Source organism: Delphinus delphis, chromosome 9 (assembly GCF_949987515.2).
Source record: "Delphinus delphis chromosome 9, mDelDel1.2, whole genome shotgun sequence".
Classification (NCBI taxonomy): Eukaryota; Metazoa; Chordata; class Mammalia; order Artiodactyla; family Delphinidae; genus Delphinus; species Delphinus delphis.
Genome location: NC_082691.1, coordinates 58721448 through 58734200, shown reverse-complemented (window position 1 = coordinate 58734200; position 12753 = coordinate 58721448). Strand labels below are relative to the sequence as shown.

The 12753-nt window shown below is 56.8% G+C and overlaps 2 protein-coding genes across 3 annotated transcripts; both read left to right on the top strand.

Annotated features, from left to right (window-relative positions):
- Nucleotides 1-1082: 1082 nt before the first annotated feature.
- HOXA9 (homeobox A9) lies at nt 1083-4152 on the top strand. Its single transcript, XM_060020648.1, has 2 exons — nt 1083-1718; nt 2799-4152. Exons 1-2 carry the CDS (start codon nt 1139-1141, stop codon nt 3035-3037), a joined length of 819 nt encoding a protein of 272 aa, XP_059876631.1. The 5' UTR covers nt 1083-1138; the 3' UTR covers nt 3038-4152.
- Nucleotides 4153-6503: 2351 nt separating this feature from the next.
- Nucleotides 6504-11807, top strand: HOXA7 (homeobox A7). 2 transcript variants are annotated; one of them, XM_060020644.1, is made up of 3 exons: nt 6504-6968; nt 9888-10475; nt 11479-11807. In XM_060020644.1, exons 2-3 carry the CDS (start codon nt 10097-10099, stop codon nt 11805-11807), a joined length of 708 nt encoding a protein of 235 aa, XP_059876627.1. In that variant the 5' UTR covers nt 6504-6968; nt 9888-10096. The 2 variants fall into 2 exon arrangements, 1 of the variants encoding a protein (XP_059876627.1); XR_011246587.1 differs by lacking the exons at nt 6504-6968; nt 9888-10475 and adding an exon at nt 10901-11288 and having other exon boundaries at nt 11479-11610.
- Nucleotides 11808-12753: the final 946 nt, after the last annotated feature.

Sequence of the window (12753 nt, the reverse complement as noted above, 5' to 3'; positions counted from 1 at the left end):
GCTGGGCCGCCTGCTGCGTCCGCCGGGGGCGGGGGGCGGTGGGGCGGTGGGGGATAGTGATTCCGGGCTGACCACGAGCAGGGCGCGAGGGGCTCGCGTGTGCGCGGGGTTGGGGCCGAGTGCGCGTCACAACCAGGTCCTCAAGCCCATCGCCTCAGGGACGGCTGGCCACTCCCTTTCTGGCCGCTCCTCGGTCGGGCCCTCGCTGGAGGCTCAGCGGCGAATTTGGTTGCTGTCCGGGCGTCTTGCGCTCCAGTCGGGCAGATTCCGGGGACCCACAATAGGTGCTGCCCTCTCGGCGGCCCGTCCCTGACCAGCGCCCTCCGACAGGGGAGGTGGTGGCTCAGTTTGGGACGGATACTGCGTTGAATTTGACTTTTCTCGACCGGCCCCGGGTAAACTCGCATCTCCTGGGACCACAAGGATTATTTACAGGGAGCTCGCCAACCAAACACAACAGTTTAATTTAACCTTTCCAAGTCCTCGTAAATTTTTACAGCTGGGAGCCACGACGAGTCAAACGGATCTGTTGGTCGTTCCCAACTTCCCACCAGCCTGTGTGGCTTCTGAAACAATAACTCCTTATGAAATATCATAAATATAGATTTAAATACAGTAGAGCGAGAATGCGATTTGGCTGCCTTTTTATGGCTTCAATTATTGTCTAATTTTATGTGAGGGGCTCCGCCGGCCGCACTCGCACGCGGGACCCGCGCCTTGCTGATGGCGTGATTAATTGTGATATAAAATAGTCCGCTTAAGAAGTGTGTGTCTGGTGGTGGCGGTGGGAGGGGAAGGGAGTACAGCGGAAAGGCCAGATTTGATCTTTTAATCTTCGTTGGCCACAATTAAAATAAACCCGATCGTGGAGCGCTGCGATCCCTTTGCATAAAAACATATGGCTTTTGCTATAAAAATTATGACTGCAAAACACTGGGCCATTAATAGCGTGCGGAGTGATTTACGCGTTATTGTTCTGCCGGGCGGGCACGTGACGCGCGCGGCCAATGGGGGCGCGGGCGCCGGCAACTTATTAGGTGACTGTACTTCCCCCTGGTGCTACAAAGTTGTTACATGAAATCTGCAGTTTCATAATTTCCGCGGGTCGGGCCAGGCCGGCCGGGCGCGGGGCACGGCGATGGCCACCACCGGGGCCCTAGGCAACTACTACGTGGACTCATTCCTGCTGGGCACCGATGCCGCGGATGAGCTGGGCGCGGGCCGCTACGCGCCGGGAGCCCTGGGCCAGCCCCCGCGGCAGGCCGCGGCGCTGGCGGAGCACCCCGATTTCAGCCCGTGCAGCTTCCAGTCCAAGGCGGCGGTGTTTGGCGCCTCGTGGAACCCGGTGCACGCGGCGGGCGCCAATGCGGTGCCCGCGGCAGTGTATCACCACCATCACCACCACCCCTACGTGCACCCCCAGGCGCCCGTGGCGGCGGCGGCGCCGGACGGCAGGTACATGCGCTCCTGGCTGGAGCCCACGCCCGGCGCGCTCTCCTTCGCGGGCTTGCCCTCCAGCCGGCCTTATGGCATTAAACCTGAACCGCTGTCGGCCAGAAGGGGTGACTGTCCCACGCTTGACACTCACACTTTGTCCCTGACTGACTATGCTTGTGGTTCTCCTCCAGTTGATAGAGAAAAACAGCCCAGCGAAGGCGCCTTCTCTGAAAACAATCCTGAGAATGAGAGCGGCGGAGACAAGCCCCCCATCGATCCCAGTAAGTGTCTCCTCCCTCCAGACCAGCCACCGCCTCCACGCCGGCAACCCGGATCTGCCGGCCCACCAGCTTTCTCCGGAACCAGCCTTCGCCCGCGCTGGGAGCCTCATGAGCAAAGGCCGGGAGCCAGAAGTTGCTGTTTGGGAGGCCTCGGATGGGGCCCCAAGTCCTGAAAGCAGTGACAAGCGGGCGCGCCGGGCTCCGGGGGAGGGGAGGCGGCTGCTGCCGAGAGAGGGGGCGGGGCAGGCGCTGCGGGTACGAGCCAAGACCCACCGCCCCTTTCCTTGGCTGCCCGGGACCAAGACAGAGACACTTTGGGAGATTCTTCGAAAGCAGCGCGGCAGAGAAAGTCTTTTGTGCGGCTAGATTGTCCGGGAGCGGCGGCAGCAACTGCAGCCAGCCGGGGCAGCCTGACCCGGGACGCTGGGGAAGACTGCCGATTCTCTCCACTTCTTGCTCCAGCCAGGGGCGGTGTAAATCCTGCCCAAGATGTGGCTGCAGGCGACCGGGACACGAGGGTCCCCATGCTAGATTATTCAAATAAACCCGAGAAGTGATCAACGGTCTTGGGGTGCCTAGGGGCGCCGTGCCGGCCTGCCCAGCTCCCACGGCCTTCCAGGGAGGTCAAAATAAGGAGTGGGGAGAGTAGTAGAAGGAAAGCTGGGAAGGGAAGATAGTCAGTGAGAGGGAGAATAGAATATTAATCTCACTAAGGAATACAGGGCAGAGTGGTTTCCCCCTGTGTGGCAAGAAAGAGATCTGTTTTCAAATTTCACTTCTTACACAATGTGCGGAGAGCGGGAGGAAGGAGAGGAGGGGACCGGAGGACAGAGGAAGAGAAAGGAGGGCCTCAGAGGGGAGGAGGGAGCCGAGGTTTTACGGCATGCAATTGTAAGTGACCGTCCCTGCGTCTCTGGGCCAGGGTTCCATTGTGTTGGAGGCTCGCCTGCCTTCCCTAACCAATTCAGCAGCGTCCTGAACTTTGGCTGAAGACCACAGGAGTTTTCCTAACCCCCAGCGGAGAGGGGTGGGTGTGCTTCTTCTCCTCCTAAATCCCTCCTATCTCTCGCTCCCACGCAGGTAACCCGGCTGCCAACTGGCTCCATGCTCGCTCCACGCGGAAGAAGCGCTGCCCCTATACAAAACACCAAACGCTGGAACTGGAGAAAGAATTTCTGTTCAACATGTACCTCACCAGGGACCGCAGGTACGAGGTGGCCCGACTGCTCAACCTCACCGAGAGGCAGGTCAAGATCTGGTTCCAGAACCGCAGGATGAAAATGAAGAAAATCAACAAGGACCGAGCAAAAGACGAGTGATGTGACTCAAGTTAATTTGAAAAGAGAGCGAGCTAGAGAGAGAGAACTGCCCGTCCCCTTCTCCTACCCCCACCCCACCCCGGCCTCCACCACCCCGCAGAAAGCGGCTCTAAATTCCAGGCCTCATCTCCCCCTGGCAAACCCTGCTCAGGCTGGTTCCTTGGCCTGCCGCTTTGATGGAGGAGGTATTGTAAGCTTTCCATTTTCTATAAGACAGAAAAAAAAGGGGGGGGGTATTAGCGCTGATGGCTGTATGTGCTAGCTTGTGTATATTTTTAAAAAATCTACCTGTTCCTGGCTTAAAACAAATAAACAAACAAAAAAAAACTACCTTTTTATAATGCACAAGTGTTGACGGCGGGCTGTATAGTGTTTAGTCTGTGTAGTTAATTTAATTTGCTCTTTGTGCGGCAGAACGATCTGCCCAGATACTTGAACACTGTGTTTTATTGTGGTAATTATGTTTTGTGACTCAAACTTCTGTGATGGGTGATGCACCCGTTGTGATTGTGAAAGCTAGAATTCGATTTGAACTCAGGTTGTTTATGAGGGGAGAAAACAGTTGCATAGGGGTATAGCTCTGTAGTGGAATATGTCTTCTGTATAACTAGGCTGTTAACCTTTGATTGTAAACTAGCTGTAAGGATTTCCCAGTGAAATAAAATTTTTTAAAAAGAAAAGAAAGGGTTCTCCTGGACGCATAGATTCACGGTTTTCTCCATTTTTGAAATGTGGACATTTTAGTCTTCACATGCTCTATAGACCTGTCTTGTCCATTGTATATATATAATCCACATATTAAAGAAAAAGTAATCAAACAAGTTTGAATATTGCTTTTGCACCAAACAGTGAGGAAACTTGGAGCTATACGTATGTGCAGAAGGTTACTACCTATGGTTTACGTTTAATTTTAATTGGGGGAAAATGAATGCTTATTGTAATGGAGTTAATTTTATTGATAATAAATTATACACTATGAAACCGCCATGGGGCTACCGTAGATTTGTATCCTTGATGAATCTGGGGTTTCCATCAGGCTGAACATACACTGTATATTTTGCAATAGTTACCTCAAGGCCTACTGACCAAATTGTGTTGAAATATTTAACTTTTTGCCAAATAAAATATTGATTCTTTTCTAATTTTTGCGGGTCAGCTCTTTGCACCTTCTTCTCCGGGACAGGGGAGCCTGGGTAGAGTCTGAGGTGGGGGGCGGGCTGAAACGGAGGAGGACAGAACCTCAGTTTAGTCTCTAGCGGGCCTTCGGGAGCCCAAACCTGCAGCAGCCAGGCTCGGACGGGCCTCAGCTCTGCCTACCAGGCCGGCTGTCTGGCGATGAAGGCAGCGGATGAACGCTGGATAACAAGGGTCGGCGAAGCCCTGCTCTCGGCTTTGTGTCCATTTGCGAGACTGCGGGGAGGCCTCAGAGAAGTCGGGCTGGGGTGTCGCGTACGGGTGGCCAGTGGCTGGGAACGGCCACTCTTTCATCTTGGAGCCCCAAGAGTTTCCCAAACCGGATCCAGAGCGATTCCGGGGGGCCTTCTTCCCTGGCAGGGGGAGGGGGTGGGAGCTGGAGTGGGGGTGGCGGCGGCAGGACCGAGAGCTGAGTATCTGGCTCCTAAGGAATCTGCCAGGAGGGAAACTGGAGCCCGGCCGCCCCAACGTGGCCGCGGGCACGGACAGTCGGGGGCCCTCAGGGGACTGAAGGCCTCCGCCCCCGCGCCCTGCCAGGCCTGCCGGGGGGCCCCTTCTGGGCCCCGCCCCGCGCACCCCTCCCAAGCACAAGTCCTGACAGAGGCAGAGCCCAAGCAACCGACCAGCCCCAAGCGCCATAAAAGAAAATGAGGGCTGTTACCGTTTATGGGGTGTAAAGGGCTGAGGGGGGAGCGGCCACAACTTCGGAGGCCTGAGCACCTTCTAGATGTGGAGGAGGGTTCAGCCTCATCTCCCCCTTTTTCTTTTCTCGCCTTACCCCCCCCCCCGAACCCCCGCGATTTCTGCGAAGTTATCTGTGTTTGGGCTCGGAAAAGGGGAGCCTGGGCGCCGGGGGATGGGGCGTCCCCTCTCTCCCAAACCCACCCTGCCGCCAGGTTGGGACGCCCTCTGTTTGTTGCAGACAGAAGGAACTTCAAAGAATGGGCAGTAAGGGTGTGCCATAAAGGCCGGGTCTGCGAACTGTCTGGAATTCGGCCCTTAATGAGTTTACAACTGTCCAGCCCCAATTAAGATTTTCCACCAAAGCCCTTTCATTTGTTTGCTCTGTCTGCCGCCGATAAAGCGGCTGCGGAAACAGCTCACTTTTATGGGCACTGCCCTCTCGGCAGCGTAGATTCCGGGCTCCGTGCAGACCCCCCCGGGGATAGGCCCTTGCCCAGCTTTGGGAGTGGGACGCCCGACCCGCGGCGGCTGCTGGCGAAGTTCAGGCCGGGCGGCTTGGCTGCAGTGTCAAGGTGCGGCCAGCAGATGGCAGTATGGCTCCACGCAAAAGGCGCCCGCGCCGCCATCTCCCGCCGCCTTGACTCTAGGAAGTTCCTAAGATGTCGACTTGATGCAAGCTTTTCCGGAATGGGAGACCCAGATTTGAGCGAACGGTGGTCGTATATTTTTGGAGCTGCTCACGCCTGGACAGAAGCCTCGCTGGGAAACAAAAAGGCAAGCGGCGGGGCCTCGCCTGACCCGCACCGCTCCCGCCCTCTTCTTCCCCATCGCGGGGGCCTAGCGCTGCGGGGCTGCAGCTGTCCGGCTGCTATGGGGCAGTAGCTCCAGGCGCGGGGACCGATCTAGGGTCACCGTTCCCAGCCCAGGACAGGCCTCGGGGCATCACGACGACGGTCGGAGAACGCGACTGACCGGCGGACAGACACAAGGACTAAGGCCTACAGCCTGTGGACCTGGTGACCGCCCCCCCCCCCCAGAGGGTGTGCAGAGGGCATACACGGTGGCCAAGGGTCCTACGGCGGCCCGAGAGAGAGACCCGAAGTCTGCGCCCCGGTACAGGGTCGGGAGAGCCAGCACCCGCAGGCGAGCCAGGATCCCGGGACTAGGCCGCCTTAAAAACGTGACAATAAAATTAGGCGGCTGAAAATTGGGCATAAAGGCATTCTTGGTAATTGTCTGGTGTGGGTATGGCAGGATGGGAAATCCCGGGAGAAAGACCAGGAACTGCTTTAGTTATTCTAAAATAAATGTGATCTTTAAAATAATTATATTAACATCCCAGCTCAAGGATAGGAGCTCACGTGGTGAAAGCCTCCCTTGCTTTCTCTCGCCCCCGAATTTCCTGAGCAGTGGAGGCACTGAGGTTACTCTGGCGTCCCCTGCTCAGGAAGCGAGGAGGAGGAGGGAGTGAACCCCAATCCAGGCCCAGCCTATTCTTGACCCTGGGCGGGGTAACACGCCTCAGAGCCTTCCAGGAGGCGGTACGGAGCGCGGGTGCGAGGATCAGCCCCGGGTGCAGAATGGTTTCAGAGGGAAAACGCAAAAGCAAACAGGGAACACTTCGAAGCACTCCCGAGCCCTGTGAACACACCACGCGGTGCATTTATTTGGGTTGTAATAATCTCCATCAAGCCCACCAAATATTTACAACCTGCATCTCAGCGCTGTACACGCTGTAAAACCGGGGACTGGGTTTTTGGCTGCCATCTCTCCTGTCTCTCTCTCTCTCTCTGCCCTTTTCTGTTTATATACACACGTCGGTATTACAGACACACGCCTTCATTATATTTCCTTATATAATACATAAAATTTCACAGCCTCTGATGAAAGGGTTTTTTTTTTTTTGAAAGGGGTTTTTATAGCTTCCCCAAGAGCCGCCCGTGGCCGTGTATCCAAGCCGCAGATACAAAGCTCGAGTTACGTAACTACAAATAAATGGCGGAGGAGCAGATCGGTGGCGACCGCTTCTCACCACCGATCACGGAGGCTCCAGGTAGGTGCAGGCCGGTCGGGAACTCTGCTTCGTGGACTGCCAGGCGGGGCCTCTCTTGCCCTTGGCCTGTCGGTGGCTGGGAGGCGGCTCTCCCCTCTCGGCTGCCAGGGAACCGGTTCCCTCTGAGCCGCGCAGACAGGACCCCGAGCCAGGCGGAGCTCCTTTGCACTTGTCACGGATGAATCCGCCCCCGCGCCGCGACGGAAGACTGCGCACTAGGTGGAGAAGAGACGCGCAGCCCGTGAAACGGGTGCGGGTGGAAAAGTTTACAGAAGCAAATCGCCAGCCGCCCGACTCCCGGCAGGCTCCATTCACTGACCCAAAGCTGGGTTTACCTTCTTAGCTGGATTTAAATATTGAGGACTGTTTCGGAACGAGAAGCAGGGGAAACACTCTCTGCTTGGTAGGTAGGACCCCAGCTCCAGGAGAGCGCTGAGAAAATGTCTTTCAATAAAGACAGCTCGGCTGCTTAGAAACTCGCCTTCTCATGCCTGCCCCAAGTCGAGCGTCAACGAGTATTTCTGTGAATATTATCACATATAACCCAGTGCAGGTGTCTCTCTTCAGCCAAATAAATAGAAAACCAGAGGCTCCAGAACACGCGATTCAAGAGGCCATATTGAAAGCCTGCTTTTGTCTGGCCTTTTCGTTTTAAAACCCCGCTGCAGAAGGCAAGAGGGGAGAGAGCAGCTCAGAAACGAAAGGGAGGTTTCAGCACCCGCGGGACTCGTCCCAGTTGGCTGACTTGGGCCCAGAAAGGCCGAGGCTTTGCCGGCAGTATCTGGATCCTCTCTGGCCCAGGAGGAGGTTCAGCGCGTCCTGCCAGGACGGCTTGGACCTGCGCCGGACAAAACCCGGGCAGGGGTGAGCCTATGGTACAGGCTCCCAGCCCTCTTGGCTGGGAACGCGTTCTTTCCTGCTCTCCCAGAAATCGCTCCCCCACCCCCGGTCTGTCGGGTCGCCCCACGAAGGCAGGTTCTACTTTAACCGCCATCGCTGTCGGCTGCTGCAGCCACCGGAGTCTAGACAGACGGCGGCGGCGGGGCCCGTTCTTTCTCTTTGCGTCTTGCTCCGTGTCACCCGAGGAACAATTTATTGGTCTAAAGCTGTCTAATTCCGCCTCTTTGATCTCCTAGCCTTCTTCTTGTTTGTTTGGTCTTCCTTTAACTTTCTTAGGCTTTTATTTCCTGCCAGAGAGTAATGCTATTTGGAATATTTGGTATTTTCTTCTCTTCCAGTCTTACCCCACCATTCCCCAGCGGAGACACACCATCGTCCTGGTCCTCCATAAAGGCCATCCCTGGATATTGCCGCACTATGGCCCCTGTGCCCCCAGGGGAACACTTCGAAGCACTCCCACCTGTCCAGACAGCCCCACCTGTCCAGACAGCCCCCGCCTCCCCACCCACGCCTCAGGCAGTCCACTAGGCCAGAGCTCGGGCTCCGTTGCATCCAAGCATGAACGCTTCTGCCACCTTTTGTGCTTCTGGGACCCCCTGAGAGCGTGCGGTGAACAGGGGCGGCCTGGACCCTCTGAAAGTGATGGGAAGCGTTTTGTATACAAGGAATCAAACTCTATAATTCAGAGAATTTCCGGGGCAATTCCATTGTGAGGTCGGGTTTATGGTGTGCAATAGAGCTGAGCAGTAAAATGCGTACTGACCTGACTGCTGGGCTTCCATCGAAGCCTGGGCAGTTTATGAGGCGTTTAGGGGAAGGGTTCACCCCACCACCCTCTAGGGAGTGGTGGGCAGCAGGGCATTCTGCTGCTCCGACCCTGCGCAGAGGTTGGAGGCTTGGGAAGGTAAGCGCCGAGAGTTGAGGCCCTGGGTGGGAGTGAGTGAGACTATTTTGAGCTCCAGTCTTGGAAAGGTAAAGCCAGTCCTTGGAAAGGTGAAGCCGCCAGAGCTAGGTGGCCTTTTGGGAAAGGTCCCCCTATTTGTTTTGGGGGTCTCCAAAAGAAATGGAGATCTATAGTGGGCTGCAGTCCCCAGGCGCCCGGGCCCGCTCTCTTCTCCAAATTGGCTCTAAAGCATGTATTGCTCGCAGGCATCCAGGCCCATGAGGAGCCAGTTGAGGCCCAGGGGTGGCCCCAGTGAAAGCTACCAGAAACCTTACAGCACCGCTGGCACCTGGAAAGTGTTGGCCTGAGGTTCCAACAAGCTGAGGGAAAGAGACTTGGTTTCCCTTGAGCGAGGGGGAACCAAGGGTTGCAGGGAGGACAAAAGAGTGTCCAGCCATTTCTTAGGCTGCCAGAGGCCAGCCAGGTGCCCAGGAGAGAACGCACAGAGCCTGCCGGGCCAGAGGTGTCCAGGAGGAGGGGGGGGAACCTCATGTTAATAAATCTGCTGGCAAATGAGTCTCATTAATAGATAAATATTTCACTGTTTCCTTTAGGGCAGATAAACAGTGCGCTGCCGATTAAGGGAAGGAAGCTGAAAGACCTTGACTTTATTCCAACCACATGGTTCCAGTTTGCGGTGGCTTTCTCGCTGTAGCTGAAAGCGACGCTGCGCCTGCCCCATCTGGATCAGAGTCTAAGTCGGCCTCCGGCCCACTGGACCTGGGAGGGGGGAGACACAGGCAAAGAGTCGATTTTCCCAGAGCCGAGATTTGCCCACCCGGCCACCGTGGGGCGGGCGGATACTCGGAGTGCAGAGACCCTCCCTGGGCTGCATCAATGGGCAGAAAGAGGGGCAGGGAGGACCCGCAGGCTTGGTCCAGCGTTCGGTAATAAGCAAGAGGGGACTGCGCCCGGCCGGCTCCGCGCGACCTCTGCAGGCCAGGGGTCCAGGTTGGCGGCGGGCTCAGCGCCCGCGCGGAGCCTCAAGAGTCCTTTTCCAGCAGGACGCGCCAGGCCGGCCAGGCGCGGACAGATTCGTTGGCCACATATTTGAGCCTCTTCCCCTTCCATTCTAGGCTGCCGCGGGCCCCGCGAAGCGAGACCACCTGTGAGGGCTGCTGAGATTGGCGGAGGCGATCATGTGGGCGGTCACGTGCTGCGGCGACCTCCGTCCAAAAGAAAATGGGGTTTGGTGTAAATCTGGGGGTGTAATGTTATCATATATCACGCTACCTCGTAAAACCGACACTGAAAGCTGCCGGACAACAAATCACAGGTCAAAATTATGAGTTCTTCGTATTATGTGAACGCGCTTTTTAGCAAATATACTGCGGGGGCTTCTCTATTCCAAAATGCCGAGCCGACTTCTTGCTCCTTTGCGCCCAGCTCGCAGAGAAGCGGCTACGGGGCGGGCGCTGGCGCCTTCCCTTCGACCGTACCGGGCTTGTACAATGTCAACAGCCCCCTCTATCAGAGCCCCTTCGCGTCCGGCTACGGCCTGGGTGCTGACGCCTACGGCAACCTGCCCTGCGCCTCCTACGACCAAAACATCCCGGGGCTCTGCAGTGACCTTGCCAAAGGCGCCTGCGACAAGGCAGACGAAGGCGCGCTGCACGGCTCGGCCGAGGCCAATTTCCGTATCTATCCTTGGATGCGGTCTTCAGGTAGGCGAAGCCGCTAGGCGGGCCGGGTGGGCGCGCGGGCTGGGAGCTGGCAGCACAGGGCTGGGAGCGCGGGGCTGGGAGCGCGAAGCACGGGGCTAGGAGCGCGGAGCAAGGCGGCTGCAAGCCGGCTGCCCCGTGACTCTTGGCGGCTCTGCCTTTCTGGTTTTAATTAGAGCCAAGGCGCCATAGCGTGGAGAGCTCATAGCATTGTATGTAAATGAGGCTCATAAAACTTTTTATTGCCCAATTAATGGGTTCGATCCTCGTAAATTTATTTAACTCCATTTGCCTTGGAATTTCAACACTAAGTTTGTTCGCTATTCTCTTCTCTCTCTCTTTCTCCCTCCCTTTCTTCTCTCTCCCTCCCTCCTCCTTTTCCTTTCAGCCAGGCTTTTTTTTTTTTCTCAAAAGCAGGGAGAGCCAAACCCTTAGGGCCCCTCACACGCCCCAGTGCCAGGGGCCATTTAAAGGCGGGGATGGGTGTGTGGGAGTGGAGACAGAGAGCCGGAGTTCCCTGGGAAGGTCCGGGGTTGGGGGCGCGGGCTGCTGGGGAGGGCAGGCGCCCCTGGAGTGCTGGCAGCCGGAGAAGGTCTCCCTTTTGCCTAGCTAGGCGGGGAAGCGGCCCGGCTCTCCTTTGAATGGCAAAAGCGCAGCATCTCCCACTTGCCCACACTCTATATTTACAATTTCCCTTTGTCAGGGGGAAGCAGGACATTGTGGAAGCCTAGCCGGCTGGAAAGGGCGGTTGTAAAGTTGGGATTCTGCGCCTTCCCTCCTCACAGAGCTGCCTGCGCGTCTGGCACCGCAGTCGGGGTCTTCAGCTAACACTCCCGCTCCACCCCCAGCTCAGTTTGGGGACGCGGGGCGGAGGGGGGACTCCCGCCTAGGTCAGGGCCGGGAGGAAGGTGCGCGCTCTGGGATGGCGGCCTGGCTAATGCACTGTCCTGTCTGTGTCCCTGTCGCTTGTCTGTCCGTGTGTGTGTGTGTGTGTGTCTGCTCTCAGGGCCGGACCGAAAGCGGGGCCGCCAGACCTACACGCGCTACCAGACGCTGGAGCTGGAGAAGGAGTTCCACTTCAACCGCTACCTGACGCGGCGCCGCCGCATCGAGATCGCCCACGCGCTCTGCCTCACCGAGCGCCAGATCAAGATCTGGTTCCAGAACCGCCGCATGAAGTGGAAGAAGGAGCATAAGGATGAGGCTCCGGCCGCTTCCGCCGCCCCCGAGGGTGCCGTGCCCGCCGCCGCTGCAGCCGCCACCGCCGACAAGGCCGACGAGGAGGACGACGAAGAGGATGACGACGAGGAGGAGGAGGAGGAGGAGGAGGAATGAGGGCTGGAGCCAGGGCCCTGGCTGCACCAGACAGTCGGGAAAGTGTCTTTAGAGACTGATTTTATTTACAAAAGTGGAAAAAAATAAAAAGAAAATGTTAAAAAGAAAAACACCCCAGTCCCCAACTTGCACCCAATCTACCCCATTACCCGCTCCGGCTCCCAGCTTATTTGGACTGAGCAGCCACCTAGACTGGGGCCCCTTGGGGATCCCCTCTGCCTTCGAGGACCACCCCCGAACAGACACCCCCAATCCCAGTCCCACCAGCTTTGCTCTGGCACGGTTAAAATACTACCTAGCACAGGCCTCGGGGAGAGGCACCCCCAAACTACCTATGGGCCCAGCCCCAGAGGGCCTCCACTCCCAGGAAGCCCAGACACGTCCCAACACTGTCAGACACCCAACACCTCCCCCATACCCGCAAGGACCTGACTCTCAGTACTACCTACTCGCCCCAAACTACCTATTTTGTGCTGGCTGGCTCGCCTGCTACCTAGTGCCGAACCCTCCCCCCTCCACAGCCAGGCCGTTGCTGCTTCCGGGCTAGCAGTCTTTGGGGTCTCTGAGGCTGTGCTGAGAAGGCACTGGTGTCCGGGGACCAGGGCATTGGCTTCTATTTAAATGGAAAAATAATATATTTATTCCAAAGCATTCTAAGTGTTGCAATCTAGAATCGCTCCTTCTTTGACCTGGGCACCCCATGTTCAGGCCCATCACCCCCTATTTCTGGAAGGGAGCATTCTCAAGCTAGCTGAAGGCCTCTGGGTTCGCAGAGATGCTCCCAGCCTCCCTGCCCCTCCCCTGGCCCCTGTGTCCTGCTGTCCAGCCATGTTGAATATGTACACCCTGACTTTTCCTACAATGGCAAATATTGTATATTTGAACAAGATTTTTTTTGTCATTTATATAGTCTTGGAGCTCATTTGTAAGGCAATGTCCTGACTTG

What these genes read in the sequence shown, in the direction of transcription:
- HOXA9 (XM_060020648.1), top strand. Translation starts at nt 1,139, where the DNA reads ATGGCCACCACCGGGGCCCTAGGCAACTACTACGTGGACTCATTCCTG. An exon ending in CAAGCCCCCCATCGATCCCA is followed by an intron (nt 1,719 to 2,798) that starts GTAAGTGTCTCC and finishes GCTCCCACGCAG; the next exon opens with GTAACCCGGCTGCCAACTGG.
- HOXA7 (XM_060020644.1), top strand. Translation starts at nt 10,097, where the DNA reads ATGAGTTCTTCGTATTATGTGAACGCGCTTTTTAGCAAATATACTGCG. An exon ending in TCCTTGGATGCGGTCTTCAG is followed by an intron (nt 10,476 to 11,478) that starts GTAGGCGAAGCC and finishes GTCTGCTCTCAG; the next exon opens with GGCCGGACCGAAAGCGGGGC.